This window comes from Sebastes umbrosus, chromosome 21 (assembly GCF_015220745.1).
Source record: "Sebastes umbrosus isolate fSebUmb1 chromosome 21, fSebUmb1.pri, whole genome shotgun sequence".
NCBI lineage: Eukaryota > Metazoa > Chordata > Actinopteri > Perciformes > Sebastidae > Sebastes > Sebastes umbrosus.
Window position 1 is genome coordinate 14,618,909 of NC_051289.1, and position 19,199 is coordinate 14,638,107.

Genomic DNA, 19,199 nt, shown 5'->3' on the forward strand with positions numbered 1-19,199 from the left:
GTATTTGTTTGTGTTTTACAAAGGGTTTAACCTGAGCCAGGCCATACAACAAAGATAGTAATCATATCACATGCATACATGGTCAGTAATCGACTGACAGCATGGTTAAAAAGCATTTCATCTCAATGCAATAAAAGGATAATACAATAAGACTTAAGATTTTCTAATCCTCAATAAAACAAGTACAGTAATTGGGTATAGATTTATCTTCAATTTTTTAACACTAGACTGTGGGAAGAAGTTGAATCATACACTTCTAGGGACTTTTATTTTATACTTCTGGTGAATATAATCCAATCAATCTTATTTCCACATATGTATTTTTTTGTATATACAGTTCCCTTTGTTAACACCTTATTTTGAAAACTTGACGTAGTCACACGTGTATACTTCCGCTAACTTCGCCAAGTCCGTCTCTACCTCTCCGTAGTTCTCCCATCAGCTCCGTTCTCTTTATAGCATGCAGCTTTAGCCATAATGTCTAGCTCTGCTTCTCCTGGCAATGTGTGAAACCCAAAGTCTTTCCATACTTAACTCTATGTGTAATGTTTACCACTTTGGATTTAAAATGTGAGGGTGTATGTCTTATCCACGCAGACCCTCCGTCATTTTCTACTTTCTGCAGTTTGTTTTGGTTGACAGATACGGAACGGATATGACGTCACGTTACTCAGACTACAACAATAAAAGCGGTAACTTCCTTCTACCTCCACATAGACTCAAATGATGCAAATATATCGATTCTGGCATTAAAAAATCTATTTCAAAATCGTAAAAAAGAAAAAAAAAACGCGATACATAGGTGAATCAATTTTTCTCCCACCCCTAATGTTTATGAGAAAAGCACTACTTATATCCAATATAAGTGTCATAATGTAATAAACACAACTACATGTTAAATTATTCTTTGTGGGTGCTTTATCCTTTTAAGTCATTTTCTGCTGTGTCGACATGTGCAGTCATTCTTGTATAAACAGCTGGTCATTGCATCAGCCTACCTTCCTAAATATGGTCAGGGATGGCATTCTTGTGCCAACTCTGCACAAGATAAATACTAAGTGAGTTTTCTTTGACTGCCATTGCTCACAACACCTGCAGCAAGTACACGTACACTAAAAAAATTAGATTCCATTTGATTTCTTAGAGGTATTTCAGGAGAGGTGAGGTTTTACAATGAGGGGCACTCTGCTGCTGGTGTTGCTGCTCTGTCTGTCTGGGACCTCAGCTGAGGAAGAGATCGGAGGAGCTGACCAAGGTTTACAGACGAGTGTTCAGACTAAGAGGGATATCTGGGATGAGCTGAGAGATCTGAGAGACATGGTGGTGGAGCAAAAGGTGGAACTGAGGAATACCAAGGCTGAACTGCAAACCCAGAGAGACAAAGTGGCTGGTCTAGAGAAAGAGAACACGGGTAAGTATATCGACAACATCTGTGATGTTGTTGACGCTGGAGATGCAATGATTATTAATCTGTCAATCATTTGGACAGTAAATTGTCAGAAAATGGTGAAATATGTCAATCAAGACTTAAACCAGGGAAATATACACATTTGAAAAGCTAGAACTGCTGATTTTTTGGTATTTTTCGCTTCAAAAATACTTACAAGATTAAACAATTTGCACAATTGTTGCAGATTAATTTTCTGTCGATCGACTAATCCATCAATTGCCTAAGTGTTTTAGCTCTAGATTAGGCTAAACCCAGGTAAAGTTAATCCAATCATTACTTGTGAGAATGGATGTAAATGGAAAGTTATAAACACAGTCATTTCAATATGAATTCAGTATATAATCAGAAAATGAATCAATATTATTATTAATTATTGTCAATTTTAAATGAAATATTTCAGAAATTAAAAACAACAAACTCATGCTAACAGTCCTAATCTGATGTGATGTAAAGCCTGTTGCAATCTACTGTGTACACTTTTCCCAGAAAAAACAAAAACAAAACTAATACCACACACCAGGAGATTAGAAAAGTCAATAAAAAAGGCTTTTGTGGACTGGGTATAAGTTGAATATGGGGCCATATCAGGAGCAATAGACAACAACAAACCAGAAATGTATTTCTATAAAGATGTCGTAAAACGCTACTTTAGACAGCCTTACTTAAAAGAACTTCATCTTCAGTCTCTATGGTATTTCAGTGATGAGCACCAGACTGACAGCCACTGAAAACAAGGCGACAGCGATTGCAGTGGAGCTGGAAGCGACTAAGACTTAACAGCAGCTCCAGTAGACAAAAGTGGAGGAGGCTGAGAGACTGATTTCTTGTATGCAATTATCAAAATCACAGACTTGGTAAAACTAATCGTGAAAGAGCAGTTGAGAAATGATTGGCTTTTGTGCTTCTAGTACAAGCAGCAGAACTGGCAGCACTGGTTTCCAGAGTGACAACCAGTGAGAAGGAGGTGCAGGAGCAGAAGAAGGAGGTGACAGCTCTCAGGGAAGAGCTGGATATTTCTAAGACTGAACTGCAGCTCACCGGGAACACATTGGTTGAGTTGCAAAGCAAAATTGCAGGTATTTTGATAAGAGACTTTAAACTTGTATGGCTTTCCCTTGAAGCTAACCATTTGCTTATATGCTATGCTATAAAGAAAATAACCAAAATTCAGCATCTTGTGCCTTTGTTGAATGTTTCCATCCGGTGTTTACAGACACTCCGAAGCTGGCTTTCTCTGCTGGTTTGTCCACTTCAGGAAAGATTGGACCATTCAATACGGAAACTCCACTCGTCTACAGCAGAGTCTTCACAAACATTGGCGGGGGTTACAACCCAATTACAGGTATGCATTACCATAAACTTCTTAATATTGCCTGCCAGACAGACAAAGCTGACCTCTCTGATCTTCTACTGTTGCAGGTATCTTCACAGCACCTGTCAAAGGAGTCTACTATTTCCGATTCACTGCCTTCAACAACAAGAAAAACGAGTGGATGGCAGTGAATTTATACCATGGTAGTCAGAGGATTTTGCATAATTCTGAGATAGCTCTTGGTCATACTTTGTTTTCAAATGCATTGATTCTTCAGCTGGAACAAGGAGGTCTGGTCCATATGCGTCTCCAACAAAACTGTGGGCTTTATGATGATGCTAGCACCTTGAACACCTTCAGTGGTTTCCTGTTGTTCCCTCTGTGATTTTCAGATATAATCGGATCGTCACCAAGGTCTTGAGGATTTCTGCACTTTCCAGTTGTCTATTACACTACATCTCATTCACATACTTTGTGAATATTGTCCTTGGTTATCTCAATTTGATCATTTATATACAAAGAAGAAAGAAGTTGACTCTTGTATGCTATGATCACTTAATAAATAAACTACTGAGCATGATCACCACAAAGCTATACTGTCATTAACTGGCTGCTGTCATGAAAGGAAGAATACGTTTTTTTTGCACCATTTATTCAATATTGAGACATCAGGTGTGAACACATAGGCTATAGGTGTAACGATTAACAATGAACATTATGATGTGTCAATGTCCTACAATTATGAAAACTCCAATGGACAAGCTTACTTGGAGTGTCACGTCTTGGGTGTATTTCTAAGCAACCCTCCACTGATAAAGCCAATCCAAGTAACCTAATTACTTTAGGTTGTTTGAATAACAACATGTCTTAATTGCAATATTCTAAAATAAATAAATTAACCACATCAAGCATTAGTGTGCATGTAAATGTGGGCCTTGCCTCACACTATCCAAATTAATTAGGCCTTTGCAACAGCATATTTATGTGTCACATTTTTGAGTGATACCCATTGACCTGTGCCAGGCCATACAACAAAGATAGTAATCATATCACATGCATACATGGTCAGTAATCGACTGACAGCATGGTTAAAAAGCATTTCATCTCAATGCAATACAAGGATAATCAGTAAGACTTAAGATTTTCTAATCCTCAATAAAACAGGTACAGTAATTGGGTATAGTAATAGGCCAAGTTTAATGGTATAAATACAACCGAACCTAGTCTAGAATTTAGAGTTATAGGTGAAACTGGACAGTGAGCTGCAGGACCAATGAGAAGATGGAACCATATGTTAAAACACAATATTACCTATGAATTATAGCTGGGAGTATTAATAACTAAGTAAAGTCAATATTTTCATTAACCTGAATTACTGAAATTGTCTGTGTCCTGCACACATGCAAAAACACATAGACACTACATGAGCATACAGTATTGACACATGGTGTCACATGACATTCTCCAAACAGTGAAGTCCAAAGTACACCAACACAGTGGAATCCAAAGTGTACCAACAAAGTGTAGTCCCAAGTGTACCAACAAAGTGAAGTCCCAAGTGTACCAACAGAGTGGAATCCCAAGTACACCAACAAAGTGAGGTCCCAAGTGTACCAACACAGTGAAGTCCAAAGTGTACCAAAACAGTGAAGAGTATGAGTGAATGCCAGCAGCGTGACGAGGCGCTGAGCGTTGCACATATGGTGTTTTTTTTTTTCTGGTCGCAGAGAGCTGAAAAATGTTCACCTTTGGGTAAAATGCTGCGCTCGTCACAGTCAATTTTTACCCAGCCGTCCAATCAAAATGGTGCAGAGGCGTGAAAAATACCACGATAACCAACCGCCACATCCTACATGTAGGCTACAAGTGCTGAACAACAATGGAAGGAAAATTAATTCACATAGACCGGTGGGTCTGTCCTCTCCCCCTACGTGCTTCAGACTTCCCTTCATCCAGAGCAACTACTCCACCCTGTGCTGACATTTTTACTTCTGCGGATATTCCGTATCATAGCAACCAGACGCAACCAAAGCGTCTCAGCTGATAAAAAGCTGAGCCTTATTGCCCTTCTGTCTTCTGCATATAACAATAAACAAGTATTTAATTAGTTTTAAAAACTGTCATCTTTGTCTTTAAAAAAAACAACAATATACCCAAAAATAGCCTTACAATAAAGCTTATTTATATAGCACAATAATCAGGATAAATGAAGAAAAAAACCCCAATAATATCGCGCTGTTGAGCCAAGCATTGTTACCGCAGTGGAAATTCCTTCACCGCGACAGCCCTACATCTATGTCATAGTGTGTGGATGTGCTTTGCATTTAACATGTTTCATTGAATGACTCAATTCATACAGTGACAGGTTTAAGTAGCTAGTTACAGCTACCCAGTCAGACTTCTGCGTTAAGCTGTGATCAGTATACCTGTGGTAAATAGATGGCGTTCATCATGTTTCTCATTATCAGAGTGAAATAAAGCACTAGATAAGACTACATTTTAGGTAAGTAATTTGCATCAATAAGATTAACAGTTTAACATATAAAACACAGAGATACTACAGGTGTTAAACAGAGTAATTGAGACCAAGCCATTTCTTGGATCTGGATACATTTATAGCTATTTGTCACCCATAGTTTCTAATTTGAGGTCATGGGCATTGCTTGAGCTTTATCTAGAATACAGTGTGTTAGGGCCCCGAGAGGATTAGTGGTATTATGATGTTAGAAAGCGAGTGATATCCTTCTGGTTTCAAAGAGGAGTGTGTGTATTTGTGTTTATATGTCTATGTGTAGGTATTGCATCTAACTACAGTATAAAGCATGGAATCTCTGTCTGTCTGTATGTGTGTGTGTCCTTTGCATATCTTGAGAACTGTTCATCCAATCTACTTCGCACTTGGCAGGTTTATTGCTGGGGACCCACGGACGTTTAGTGTCGGAAGTTGGTGCAATTTGGACACGCGACACGTTGTGCAGCAGCGGGGGTGGCGTTCTCCGGACTGAGTCGAGCATGCCGTCAGCAGCGGACCGTCACAGGCTGCGGTTCACGTTAGCTGCTGGATGCTGGATATACTAACGTCACAACCGAACACTTCTTCACTTCCCTGGAGTCAACGAGCTATGAGCGGTTCTCGGGAATGTCGCAAGCAGCAAGCAATCGGTCCGTTCTGAATAGGTACGCTCTCCATCAGCCACAACCCAAACAGGCACTGCACTAGTCTAACCAAAAATGGAAGGAATCTCTCTCTGTCTGTCTGTCCTTCGATTTTCTCGACAAACCTGGGTAGAGCTCGCTCTCCGTCGATGTTTGTCTGAGCTTTTACATCCAAATGACAGGTATACTCTAGCATTGCTAAGGGATGAAACTATGTGATGGCAGGTGTATTTCTCAGGACCCAAGGAAGCGTAGTGTTGAGTGTTAAGTTGTTAGGATGAGTGGTTCTCACGAAACCTTCAAGCAGCAATACCTGAGGCCAAGCAATTGCCCGTTCCTAACAGGCACATTTTGAAACAGTACTGCAGTAGTTTCTATTGATTTCAGCTATATTTGCCACGAGGGATCAATGATGGATGGCAGACAGTAGCATCAGACTGATCCCATATTAAGAGTGAGGGAGAGCTAAATACGTACATAAAAAAATAAGATTTTTTCTTTCTTTTTTTTTTTACAAAATGAAACAAGATAATAATTCGGGATGACATGTCAGCATCAACAGTACACAAGGGCAAAGGTGAGAAAGAGGGAGAGAAAAATGTATAAAAGGAGGGAGGGCCAAATTGAGTTCAATCTTGTTGCAGTAATTCTAAAGTAATACATGAATCAATACTACTGTAGATTGTTAAATATCTGTATCATATATCGTATAAACTGAGAACTGTACAACCACAGATATGTTTTACGGGATCTTAAACAAAGTAAGTAAAATGGTCACTACTTCATAAACTACTAAATACATAATGGGCTCAGTTAATGATGAGTCCCCTTGATATAATGGAAAATAGCAGTGGGGGTTATTATAGTCGATAGGAAGTGGCCAGGTGAATACTGATCAAATTCTCAGAGGTAGAAACTGATTACATAGATATTAGAAAGTAATATGCCACAATTATCATATTATCCCATTACACATGGGGAAGAAACATTATTTATGGCTGCTCCTGAATGTTTTTGTTCGTTGTCTCAACTCCCTGGGCACATGTTGGGAATATCACATCACAGTGCAACAAATCCTTATAAAGCTGCCCAGTGTGGATATCATTTCTGTAACAGTACCACTCTGCTCCTCTCCCTGCTTACTTTCCTTTCTCCTCCCATCCTCTCTCGTCCCTACTACTCCTCTTCTCCTTTTCTCATCGTTTTTCTCCTCTCCTCTCCTCTCTTCTCCTCTCCTCTTCCTTCCAACTGTTTCTATTACATATTGATCCTGTATGTACAGTATAAATTAATTTTGTCTGCTATAAATTTATGGGGCCCTCTGGCATTCATGAATTTATCCTCCCCCCCTTCTCCTCCACTCCTAAATATTCGGTCCTCCGAGGTAGTTTGCAGATCTTTGCACGCCTTAACGGATGGCAATGTGCCAACCACACAAAGCCTGAGAATACAACATATTAAGCCTTGCCTACACACACAAACACAAATGCACACAAACACTCGGGGGTGGGGGGGAATGAAACAATATAACATTATAATCGGGGGTGGCTGTTGTGTGTTTTTCCCCCACAAATCTGTGCCTCAGGCTTTTCTATTATTGTAATGCCTTATACTTCCTATTCGGACTGTGCAAGTAACCTTGTGCGTGTGTGACTGATAGTTATTCTGCATCTCAGAGGGACTGATGTTATTACTTCTGGCTAAGTTGATGAGTGTGAACGCAGCCATGAAAGAACACATAAACACTCACACAGTTTTAACATATTTCGGCTTTAGAGGTGGCTGAATCAAACGGTTTATGCTGCCTGTGGCTTTGACTTATTTTGCAATGAGCCTTGCCTCTGACTGACAAGGGTTTTGCGGGATGACACAGTGCCGTAGTGGTATCAAATAGGCCGATTTAGAGAAAAGTAAAAAAAAAAATGCAAAATATGCAAAACATGCAAAACAGATCGAGAGCAAAGCAGATAAAAGAGTTATTCTTGCATAGCAAATACCTGTTTTATAAAACTGTTAGAGAGGGGAAAGACATAATACATTGGGCGAATTCACGAATGGATTGCAACCGCTGATAGCACCATGAATTGCGCATCATTTGCAACCTCTATCTGCCCCGTCTAAAGGTCCAGTTCGCAAAAGATGATACGGTAATGATGTTCCAGTGCAAACACGCCCATAAAGTTTTGCAGCTGAGTGCAATTTGCACTTTTTATTGCGGAGGGAGACGGAAGAAATCATTTGTTTATTCGTTTACATAACCTCATATCTTGCTTCTTTTTTTTTTCTAATGTATCTCATGTAGGAGATGTAAGAGTTTGAGCGGAGTATGACGATGCCTTTGCCTGGCTAAAATCACTGCTGCCATGATCACTGCATTTGCATAGAAAGGGGCAGATTTTGGGCTAAATGTATGCATATTACCTCATTTAAATATGAGCAAATAGCACAGGATTACCGAGACGCAATTTGCTATTTGCTTTGCAGCGCAGCTAGGGGTGCATTTCAACCTTTTGCGGGTGCTTTGAGAATCACACAGTTATTTTTTGTCTTATTTGTGCAGGTTTAGCGTCCGAAAAAGCCGTGCAATCCTTTAGTGTATTCGCCCTGCTAATATGAATGAATAACGAATATTTGTGATAATAACCCTCAAGTGATACAGTACAAGAGATGTATAAAAGTATTGAAAAGGAAAGTTAAAAAGCGATGACAGCATGAAATGTTGGACATAATGGTACTATTTTGCTTCTGGACTGAATGATGACAGCAGTACAATGTGAAGGAGTGGGGAATAAACATGATATTTTCTTCTAGGAACAAGCATTTCCAAATTTGCCTCAACTGCATTTATGATTATCTTGTTACTTGTCACTGTCTAAAAGCATAAGAGGATGTGCAGAGAGCTAAATCCTATTTTCATGTTGTCTTGAAGCTATAACATATTTAATTCATCAACATTAATTATCACTATGTACACTGCCTTTGTCTTCTTTGACAACCAACAGGAGTACGGAAACATATTTCCTCACTTTGTTGCATTAGAGCCTCTTAGGAAATTAGACGTCCCTGTCTCTGCAAAAAGCACTGGAGACAGTGGAGTATTGTTTCCATGGAAACAAAGCTGGTGCCCAATAATTCGATAATTAAGAGGGTGATCAAAGAATTACATCTTCAAAACATATACTCAAAGACAAATACCAATCACCAGCTATCTGTACCAGGTACAGAAGCAGCATTTTTCACTGGCGCTGGTTTATTGGATCATTTCATGGTAGGTAATGTGGAAAATAGGGGTTTGATTTATATTTGGGCACATGAAAGCATGCTTTGGTCCTTCTGTATGGCCATCAATGCAACATTTTCCAGCCCCGCTCAAACCAAGCTGTTGTATGATTCTAACAAATGAGTGATGAGAGCAAAAGAGAAGAGAAGAGAGTTAATGAGTAAGTAAAAGCAAAGTGATGGGAAAATTAGATCAGAGTCCCCGCAGGAATCACAACTAAGTACTCTCTATTAATGCACACGCAACACACACACACACACACATATGCCGTTAAATAGTCCCCCACAGTCTAATCGAGAGCGTTCTCTCAAAGGCCTCGTCTTCCCTTTAGTTTCATCCTGTCTCTCTGCTTGAGAGGAGGAAGTGGATGAAATGATAGAAGTTTTCTCAAAGGAGAGAAGAGCATGTTTCCGCAGGTCACAAACAGCCTCGGGCTCTCTCTCTCACACACACACACACATACAAGACCACACATCCGTAGACTCGCACACACATTTTTGAACATGTGTGTATGCATAGTAGAGCATGTGAGACCTACTGTACCTGTCGCTCTGTCTCTAATCAGGGAGAGAAATTAACTTTAATGACCTGGGACCCACCGTGGACAGAATGAGGTTATGAAGAGATATTCAGATGATTTTCACGACATCAGAGACATGAAGCTTTTATTCGCCTCCCCTTCATCCTTTATCCACCATCCCTTTTTATACTGCACCTGCTGATTCACTTGGGTTTTGTGGAAAACCCTTCGGAAATTACAATCTAGTAGTCTGAGGGCAGTGCTCAGTCACGCATAAAAAAGGTTGATGAATTATCCCTTTGGTCCACACCTAAATATCCCCCTCTTACAATATATACACATGACACACCACCACAAACAAAAGCAGACCCCAGAGCAAACACATCTATGAGCCCAGATATATTCTACTTGTGTTAGCACAAACAATTGTCTAGCATTACTGACACACCGGGAGTAGAAACAGAGCAACATGGGCATCCTATCGGAGTCGATGTACTAACATTAATTTGCATTTTTGCCTTGGCTTGATCCGCTAACTCCTGAGAAAAACAAATATCTGGGTCACATTGGCTTGTTATATGTTTGTCTCTAAATTAGGCTCTCAGTAATACCATCTCAAGCAAATCAAAAATGAAATGTTGCAAACTAGGAAGCTCATTCTTAGTGGAAACAATAGTGCATGCAACTCACTCAAATGACTTACTTTAAAGTGAGTCATTTGATTCTATATTAACATAAGCAAAATAAAATATTGGTTAATGAGGCTTTAAATAGTACAACAACAATTACTGAGGGTCAAAAAGAAAAAAAATATATAAAAGACATATATGGTTACATCATTAATTGATCCATCTTAAGCTAATATGGTTTATATTTCGACAAGGTCACCAGGAAAAAAAAATGTTGGCATTGTACGTACAATCCACGGATACACGGCTCGTAGTATATCAAGCGACTATTAATTAAAGATAGGTGGTATGAAAGTTACATGGTATAATAACGAGTATAACAAGCGAGGAAGTCCACTAAGGGCTGGTGGAAGGCTGGTAGGTGGGTCAAACAAGGTCAACAGATCGTGTCCCGTGTAATACTTAAAGTCACTTTATGCTTGTTCAGTAACGTTATGTAACAAGTGTAAAACGTTAGAGAAGAACCTCCGCTAAGGGGGCGGTTATTCATTTGCGCTCGTTACGTTACGGTTGTTAGGTTATTGTTTCAACACAAACCATAAATGTCTTTTCTAACCTTAACCAAGTAGTTTTGTTGCCTTAACCTAACCAATCCTTTCACAACGTTAAACACGTGGCATTATGTGTTTCTGCATGCACGATACGAGGCTGATATATCATGTTGATATTGTGCCAACATTTTTTTCTGGCACTTTGGTTGCACTTCTGACCCACTAGAAGTGTATGGTGGTGTTTGTATTTGTAGAGACCCTGCCTACTGCCTGTATTTTCTTATTTTGCTGTGTTTGATGCGTTTCTGGGCATCGACCTTTATAAAAACGTAGCGACCAGGTGCCAGATCGTAAGCACTCATCCAAGAGGAAGTAACAAGAATGGTGGATACAGCGCTGAAAAAACGCAAATATAGCGAGGCGAAACTCCAAGCAGACAAGCGCCGGTAACCCAAACCGCGGTCTGGGGGCGTGAGCTTGTGATGTCGTTGAGCCGGAGAGAAGGGGCCAAATTTAAATGTTGTGATTACAAACAGCAGCCGACAAATTCTACTAATTCTACCTCTAAAGAGTTTCTCTGAAGACTCTTCCCATCATGGATAACAGATCAGAAAAAAATCAAAGAGTGATACATTATTGACACAAAGTGTGCCTCCTGGTGGGGCCTCCTGAGTGGATGGTGCCATAAACAAAGTCTCCATGCATTAGCACAAGGAGAGGTGTGCTGCAGGCTGCAGATCAGTGGAGTAAGTCTGCGTGGTTTTACCTTCCAGCAGATGCCTGATTATATGTATGAATAAGCTGTCGCTAAATAGCTTCATAAGCAGTCTATCCCCACTGGGAAAAGAAAACTGGATTGTGTAGTCTCTGTAAGAAGCTCTGTTTTCTCTCTCTCACTCGCTCCTTCTTAGTGTGTGCACATCTGCACGTCTCTCCCCAGTATATTTGCCATTAAGAGGGACTAAGCATTTCATTACAAGTCTACTGAGCTCCCACTGTGTCATTGAAGCCAGGAGCCAGTGTGCCTTTCTTTCTGAGAGATACTAATAACAGAATCAAAGGAGGGAGCGTGTGTTTGGGTGTGCAAGTCTGTGTTTGTGTGTCTGTATATTCTAGTAATGCTGATGTAATCGCAGGCTCAAGCCCAATTAGCCTAGAGGGTAACTCTGTAATAATCCCTACCCCTGGGCATAATGGCCTATTAAAGCAGCAGTGGACAGAATAAATGAGTGTGTCTAAGGAAAGGGAGAGAGAGGGACAGACAATGGAGGAGAGGCAGGAAATACGACTAAGGGAGGAAGGGGGGAGGCTAACAGAGGTGGTAGAATAAGAGGGACGGAAGAAGACAGACTTGTTGATAATAAAGTTTCCTTTCAGTCTTATTTTTACCTAAATGATAAATGTGTTTGAACGTTTAGCTTCATGTACAGCAGTTGAACTCAAATACGAAAACAGCGCTAATACTCAAATTTACTCTGTTGTCATTCATGCCAGAGAAAGCAGAAAAATAGGATCTCAAAGCCACAGCTTCAAAGCATCCATTATGTGTTTTATTTGTTGGAAACCCTCCTCTATCGCTGGACTGCTTATTGCTGTTGTTGGGCTCAAGACCACATAAATCTAGACACATGTCCAGACAAAGCTGTGATTTCGTCAGTTGTTCTTCAATGCAGACTGTTTTTGACAGTGTTTGGAAACATGAAAGCTCTTCTGCAACTTTCAAAGGAACCATCTGCGTACATCATTGATGAGGAAGGTCAAGGCTGTGACTCGACGCAAGCAGTTTGTATATAGGAAAGGCAAGACAACTTGTACAAAGCTGAAAACCCACCTCGCTGTTTTACAAGAAATGTCAAACTTTGAATTATCTGACAGCTTGGAAGAGAAGCCCTGTGGCGAGAAAATATGCCCTCCATCTGTATGGTCAAAAAACAAAAGAGAACGGGAGTCCATGCTCTAGCTTTGATGAGCTGAGATACAGTTTCCATCCACGACCGATGCATCAGCGGCACAACTACCCTAAACTGAAGACGCTTTCAAGCAACATGTTCTGAGAGCGATGCATCAGACGGCAGTGTGGCGTCATAGCAATCTTCCAAAGGCACTTCTCTGGAATCTCATTTGAAAAGGCTGGACAGCCAGAGAAGACGGATGCATTGAGGCCACATTGTTTCAGAAAGCGGCTGCTTCACTAGAGCTCAGAAACATCACACACTGACAGTGTAGTGATGGGAACCGCAGTGCCTTTTCAGTGGGATTGACGTGCACTGAGTTTTGCTCACCACATCTGGGATCAATCAGAGCTTTCATTAATAAATAATAAGTGAGATCAGGTGTATCATCCACCATTTGGCCAGGCTTTAGTTTGCACTTCTTTTAATTTATGGGGTGGGTCACAATGTCTGTCAATTTAACCACTTTTGCAATAAAATATGTTTATACAGGAATCCATTTCATATGTAGGAGACCTAAGATATTATGAAAAACACTGTTGTGCTTTGTTCTACGGGAGGGTTATCTAAAGATTTTGGGTGCCTTCCCAACTAGCCTAATAATTGTTTTGATGGGAACATGTAGTTGTGTGCTAATGCTTTAAAAGTAAATACAGCATTGCGGAATTATTTCAAAATATAAGCAAAATACAAATATATGTATAATCCATGTTACTAGTGTGACGGCGTACTAGGGCCATTGTAGGTAAAAAAAAATAATTATGGAGCCGAGGGAGGGAGGTAATATTCAGAGATTCTACATTAAAGTCGTAAATTTACCAGAAAGAAAAATTAGATATCCTCTGAGATAAAAGTAAAATAAAGTCCAGGACAAAAATGAGCTAAGTCAGACTTCCAGCCAACAGTAACTTCACCTTATGCATCACTTTTTCAGCAAGTTTCCAAATGTGCACATTGTCCTAAACTGTACCAAACCCCCTGAACACCAGCAAAATACACATATGCAAGAAGTCAGTTTAGATGTCATTCAAAAATTCCTCCAATGCTCTTTGGTAAACCCTAAACCGTGTGCATGAAATGTCAGTGAAAAGCAGAAATTCTTCATATTTCCATAGTGGATTTGTGGCAATGACATACTTTGAATACATCAGAGAAGCTGTAGTAGAATAAATGGTCTTGCTTGTTGTTCCTTTGCCAAATCTTAGATAAATTATTTAAATTGTGTGGTGTGTGTTTATGTGGACAAACTCACCCGACGATAAGTCTACCCGGTTGTTTCTGGTCGCCGTCGTCACATTGATATGAACTGCGACCTTGCTGTCCTCGAGGGAGATCTCCAGCGTGCCGTCATCGAGATTGCTGAAGAAGAGGAGCCCGTCGGGGTTCCACGTACGGAACTGGAAGCTCACAGATATTGTGTTGTGATTGGCTCGACCCGGCAGCTGCAGGAAGCTGGTGGCGTTAAAAAAGACCGGGAAGGTGTGGGTCTCCACGCAGGAGAAGGACAGGTTACGCTGTCAAGACACAGATTTAGAGAGAAAAAGACGTCAACAAAGTGAGATAATAGGAAGTTATTAATTGGTTTTCTAAGAGAAAAAGTCAAAAACAAAGCTAAACACTGTAATGTGGGATTGTGCGTGAAGTTGTTTGAATGTTTTAAATGCCCCAACACTTTAGGAAATCATGTATTTATTCACCAGGCTTTTTGTTGCTTTGAATCTAGCGTCTACATGTTTACCTTCAGATGTTCCCACTGAAGTGAGATTCAAAGGCTGATGTTGCTTGTACACATCACAAAAAAATTATTTTTTTTGGGCTCACCCTGTCTTTGAAACCAGGGTTGAACAGTAACCTGGGTGATGTTTGTGTGCTGGAGGAAAACAAACATTAATTGTGGATTTCAGGCGCTAATTACCATTGAGCATCTCCAACATTGTGCTCTTAATCAAATCATCAGCAATTGCACATTATTGAGCAGCCTTACCAGCTACAGATGATTCCTGATTGCCTCGGCCTGTGTGTGTGTTTCTGAAATTTGAGAGCAGATCTGTTTTGATTAGAAATGAATGGCTGTGTGAGTCATCAGAGAGAATTAGACGTGCGGCTTTAACGAACTTCATTAGTGTCTCCATTTGTTCAATCTGTTCACCAGAGATCGAAGAAGACACACTGGCTGTCCACTGTTGAGGAAGAATAGGAGAAGGAGGGGAAACGAGAGCTCTGAGCCTTTACAGTCTATCAAAGGCTGCTCAGTAACTAATTTTAAGGATGGCAAAACAGTTAATGTGCATCCAGCAGTAATCCAGACTGCTTCCAGACTGCCGTGCATTTGATGAGGAGAAGAAAGGCATTTAATATGTTCCTTATTCTGTCGAGATTGAAAACAAACTGTTCCACGGTTGCTGCAGTGAAATGGCAGCCATGATATCAAGAGGGAGCAAAAAGACAGGAGGCAAACACATGGAGGGGCCACTGATGGGTCAGTTGTATCTGATTAATTATGAATCTGTTAAACTATTTTGGCACGGTGAATAATTTGCCCCCTCACTCAGGTCAGATACTGAGTTAGTGTGACAATAATGAGCATGTTCAGTATTCAGCTGCCTTTATAAGGGTGTTATTTCAAGCTCTTTAGATTTAAATGTTTTCAAACTGAGTTGCTTTGTGTTCCTATATACAGTATGTGTATGTATAGAGGGTATAGAGGAGTGTGTGTGCATGCACATTGCCCTTACAAAGCTGGAGGTGTCTATCTTCTTGCGGCGAGCCAGGTCTGTGATGTTGTCTCCGTTGTAGTTGATGCTCTCCATGCAGCCTTTAAAGTTCTTCCTCCCTCCTCCCAATGGCTTCCCGCTGAATGGCATCCCACCAAAACTCAACTAGAGGAGAACAGAAGGCAAAGAGGTAAAAAGAGACTGATAGCGGGAACAATACAGATTATGACTTCCTTTACTATTGATTATACTGCTAGAAAATTGAAAAAAAACAACTAGTTAACTTAAAGGGACTGTTTGTAACTTTTTAAGCGTATAAATGTACCGGGTCGGGACACATGCGCGCTTGCATATGCGCGCTCGCGTGTGGCCCGTGTCTCTGCTCCTCTGCCTGCTTGCCTTCACTCACACCGCGCGCATTCTCGCTGTCTCGCTCCACCTCTAGACGTGAAAGCGCGCTCACTCCACACTGCAGAAGAGTTAGTTTAGCTCTGAGGATATCTAGTGAATGTTCAGTGGACGTTTGTGCAGAAATAAATGCCTCCCTTTTGGGCATGCACCTATGCAAACTATCGGCTAATTGGTTTTGTGTACAATGCACAACTGCAGTAAAAAACTCAATTGAGACGCATATTCCGAATGCGCTGCATATATGTCCAAAGCTCCTCAAACACAAATAATATCGCCATATCCCACACGTCTTAATCGAAAAATGCTCCTTTCGGAAAAAAGGCCTGATTCAGAATATCCAAACAGAATATGCTGTTTACATAACCTGTGTCAAATTCAGAATAATAGTGGAATATTAGTGTACATGTAAACATAGTCATTGTCACAGTAGCAACATACAAATGTCAATTGACAGAAACTGCAACAATTCCTAAAACAGGTTTAAGCCAGCTAATGTTCAATTTGTATGGACATTATAATGTTATGCTAATAAAAAAACATCCATTGTTTATGGGAAGAACAGTTGGGGAGTTTTTGGTTTGTAAACAACACCCAAAAGAGTATCAAATGGACATACTGTATATGAAATGTCATGATAGTCACAGATGAATGTTGTAATAGGTGTAACTGTGTTTAAAATACACGCTTTTTTTTTTTTTTTTACTTTGTTGGTAAAGTTTTGGTTAATGTTTGCCTTTGTGTGTGGAGGAATGACCAAGAAATACATGAATCTTCCTGATTTTTTATACAGATATATTTGGATGTATGGGAGTGAGTGTATGTATAAGTATGTGTGTATTGCATGTATGTATTTTTTATCTTGTTTTCCTTTTTCTCTCTTACTCTCCTGTTCTGTTTGTACCACTGGGTGTAAAAAAAAAATAAAAAAAACAATTGCAAATATATATTAGATATTTTGTGGATGTATAATTCATGAGTAGTTTGCAATAAAAAGTTTAAAAAAAAAGAAATACATGAAGCTCTATGAAGTCAACGCTATTTACTGATGACAACAAAATAAGAGGATCATTTTGCATTTGCATTTTGAAAAAGATCAAATCTACTTGTAGATCAAATCTACATGTATACTTAACGTCTTTTGATGATGTGTTGGTATAAAAATATGCTTATGAAAAATATTGTAGCGCCACCTCTCGGCCAGTTGTGTGAAAGAATGCAGGCATGGATGGAGAGGTCCGATCCACAGTCACTCTGATTTTAAATATCGGACAATTAGTGTCAACCCCACATTAAATCCTGAGGTATTTGGCCTGCATTACAAGGACAATACTGACAATTTTTTTAACCGAACACCTTGATATCATCACACTATTGACATAAACATTATATATTTATTTATATAATATGACCGCTGGGGCAGTGGGAGAGAGCATTAAAGGAAGAAGACAGTGGTTTGTGAGGAACAGATGCAATGAGAGGAGAACTGAGGTGAGGAGATGGAGGCTAATAAACAGGCATCTGGTGGGAAGCGCTGAAGGACACAGAACTGATGAAAATGTAAACCGCGTTTCATATTTTTAGACAGTTGAACATGTGTTTTTTTTTTCTTTTTCTTTCAGACATAGCTCTGAGGGAAGCCAAGAAGAGGGAGGGTTAGTGTGCAATTACCAGTCGATATGTGTCTGTCTATCTGTATGTGTGGTTGTGTGCGTGTGTGTGTGTTTGTCTGTGTCTGTAGTGACGCTCCAGTAGTCTTAGTAATTACTGCCAAGGGTAGACACAAATGCACCCGGATATTTAGTCTACAGGCTTAAATTGGAGAAGAAAATGTACGGACGTGCACACACAAAGACACACAAGATGGAGTGTGTGGGCTAGATGGAGTACAGTGGTGCACTTTGAGTAAAAGCTGGTCACAATTTTCTATCTATGTAGAGAGACTCAGTCACCACAGACACACGCGCACACACACACACACACACACACACAACCTCCTGGTTCATCCTGTTGTATAGATTTCCCCGAAGATCCTTTAATTCAACAGCTTCACTTTAATTGGTCTGTGGTTTGTCTTGCCCCATTTCTCAGTATCCTACTTAACACCGGAACAGATCAGCCATATCAGCAAGCAATACCTGCTAAAGGTCACACACAACCACATCAATGCGCACACAAACACCTGTATACACCCATATATGTAATCACCGTTACAGCTTGACATGCTTGCACACACTTACACCACACACAAGTGCATTTAATACCCATTCCAAAATCAATTTTCCTGTTTTAAGTATTATAACCTGAACTCTTTGCCTTCAATTACTGAATGACATTAATTATGTGAGTTTTATGGATTAGTATTAGTACACAGTGTAAAACCAATATCTAATTTCCTACCCCCAGAGATGTTGTTTAAAAAGCAGTTCAGTACAGCGCATAAGGACAGGTAATGTGGCAGAGCACTCAGATAACAAGAAGCATCACAAATGAAAGCTAAGTAAAGATAAGATATTGTCTCTCACGGGTTTGACATGATCCGACAGCCCTGTTGAGACTCCCAGCACTTTTTGGAGGGTTCAGATTGTATCTGAGAACTGCTCACATTAGCAGATATGGTATTCTGTGCTGAACATCAGTACTGCCCGAGGCTCCTAAACAAGAATTCTCGCTCGGTTTTCTAGAGGACTTAAGTTCACCTCCATCATTAAGCTCCAAAATACAAATACACAACACCTCAAAAGTTAATGAAACAAAGCCCACGAGCTAGTTCAGGCAGACAGCTCAAACGCATCGCTACATTCAACATGGCACGTTCCTCTCTTGCCGACGCTGCACTGACGTCATTGCTCTGCTCAGTCTTTTTCCTTCCCTGCTCTCACTTTATGCTACTGCTGCTGTTCAAAAGCTCCACTTCCACTCCATCATCCACCTGTACACTTTGAGTACAAGTTAACCTTGAGGGGAAGTTGGTGTTGTTGAGTTTCTTTGAAGGAAGTGATGAGGTCAGAGCCTAGAAGCCAAATATCAGTATTATTGTATCACTGATATTTGGCATATACTCTACAGTCACATACTAAAGGTTTAGGCAACACAACCACTTAGTTAGGTTTAGGAAAAACATCATGGTTGGCTTTAAAATAAGTACGTAAACTAAGTACAATACATACGGAAACACCGTTACATAAGTATGGAAAACATGTGACAAGCGTCACTACAAAACCGGT

At 40.1% G+C, this 19,199-nt stretch overlaps 2 protein-coding genes across 2 annotated transcripts in view; one reads left to right on the top strand and one right to left on the bottom strand.

The window, feature by feature from the left end:
* Positions 1-19,199, bottom strand: part of cntnap2a (contactin associated protein 2a) — a 396,601-nt gene that overhangs the window by 157,558 nt on the left and 219,844 nt on the right. The window contains exons 11-12 of the mRNA XM_037756451.1: positions 15,586-15,729; positions 14,103-14,364 (exon numbers count right to left, since the gene is read on the bottom strand). Coding sequence (XP_037612379.1) covers positions 14,103-14,364; positions 15,586-15,729 — 406 coding nt within the window. The remainder of the gene's footprint in view (positions 1-14,102; positions 14,365-15,585; positions 15,730-19,199) is intronic.
* On the top strand, positions 1,061-3,340 carry LOC119480310 (complement C1q-like protein 2). Its single transcript, XM_037756452.1, has 4 exons — positions 1,061-1,411; positions 2,359-2,526; positions 2,664-2,792; positions 2,870-3,340. The coding sequence occupies exons 1-4, from the start codon at positions 1,174-1,176 to the stop codon at positions 3,145-3,147; spliced, it is 813 nt and encodes a 270-aa protein (XP_037612380.1). The 5' UTR covers positions 1,061-1,173; the 3' UTR covers positions 3,148-3,340.

Bases quoted from the DNA above. Each gene is read 5' to 3' on its own strand.
- LOC119480310 (XM_037756452.1), top strand. From the start codon at position 1,174: ATGAGGGGCACTCTGCTGCTGGTGTTGCTGCTCTGTCTGTCTGGGACC. The intron at 2,527-2,663 runs GTATTTTGATAA...CGGTGTTTACAG, and splicing joins GTTGCAAAGCAAAATTGCAG to ACACTCCGAAGCTGGCTTTC. The intron at 2,793-2,869 runs GTATGCATTACC...CTACTGTTGCAG, and splicing joins GGGTTACAACCCAATTACAG to GTATCTTCACAGCACCTGTC.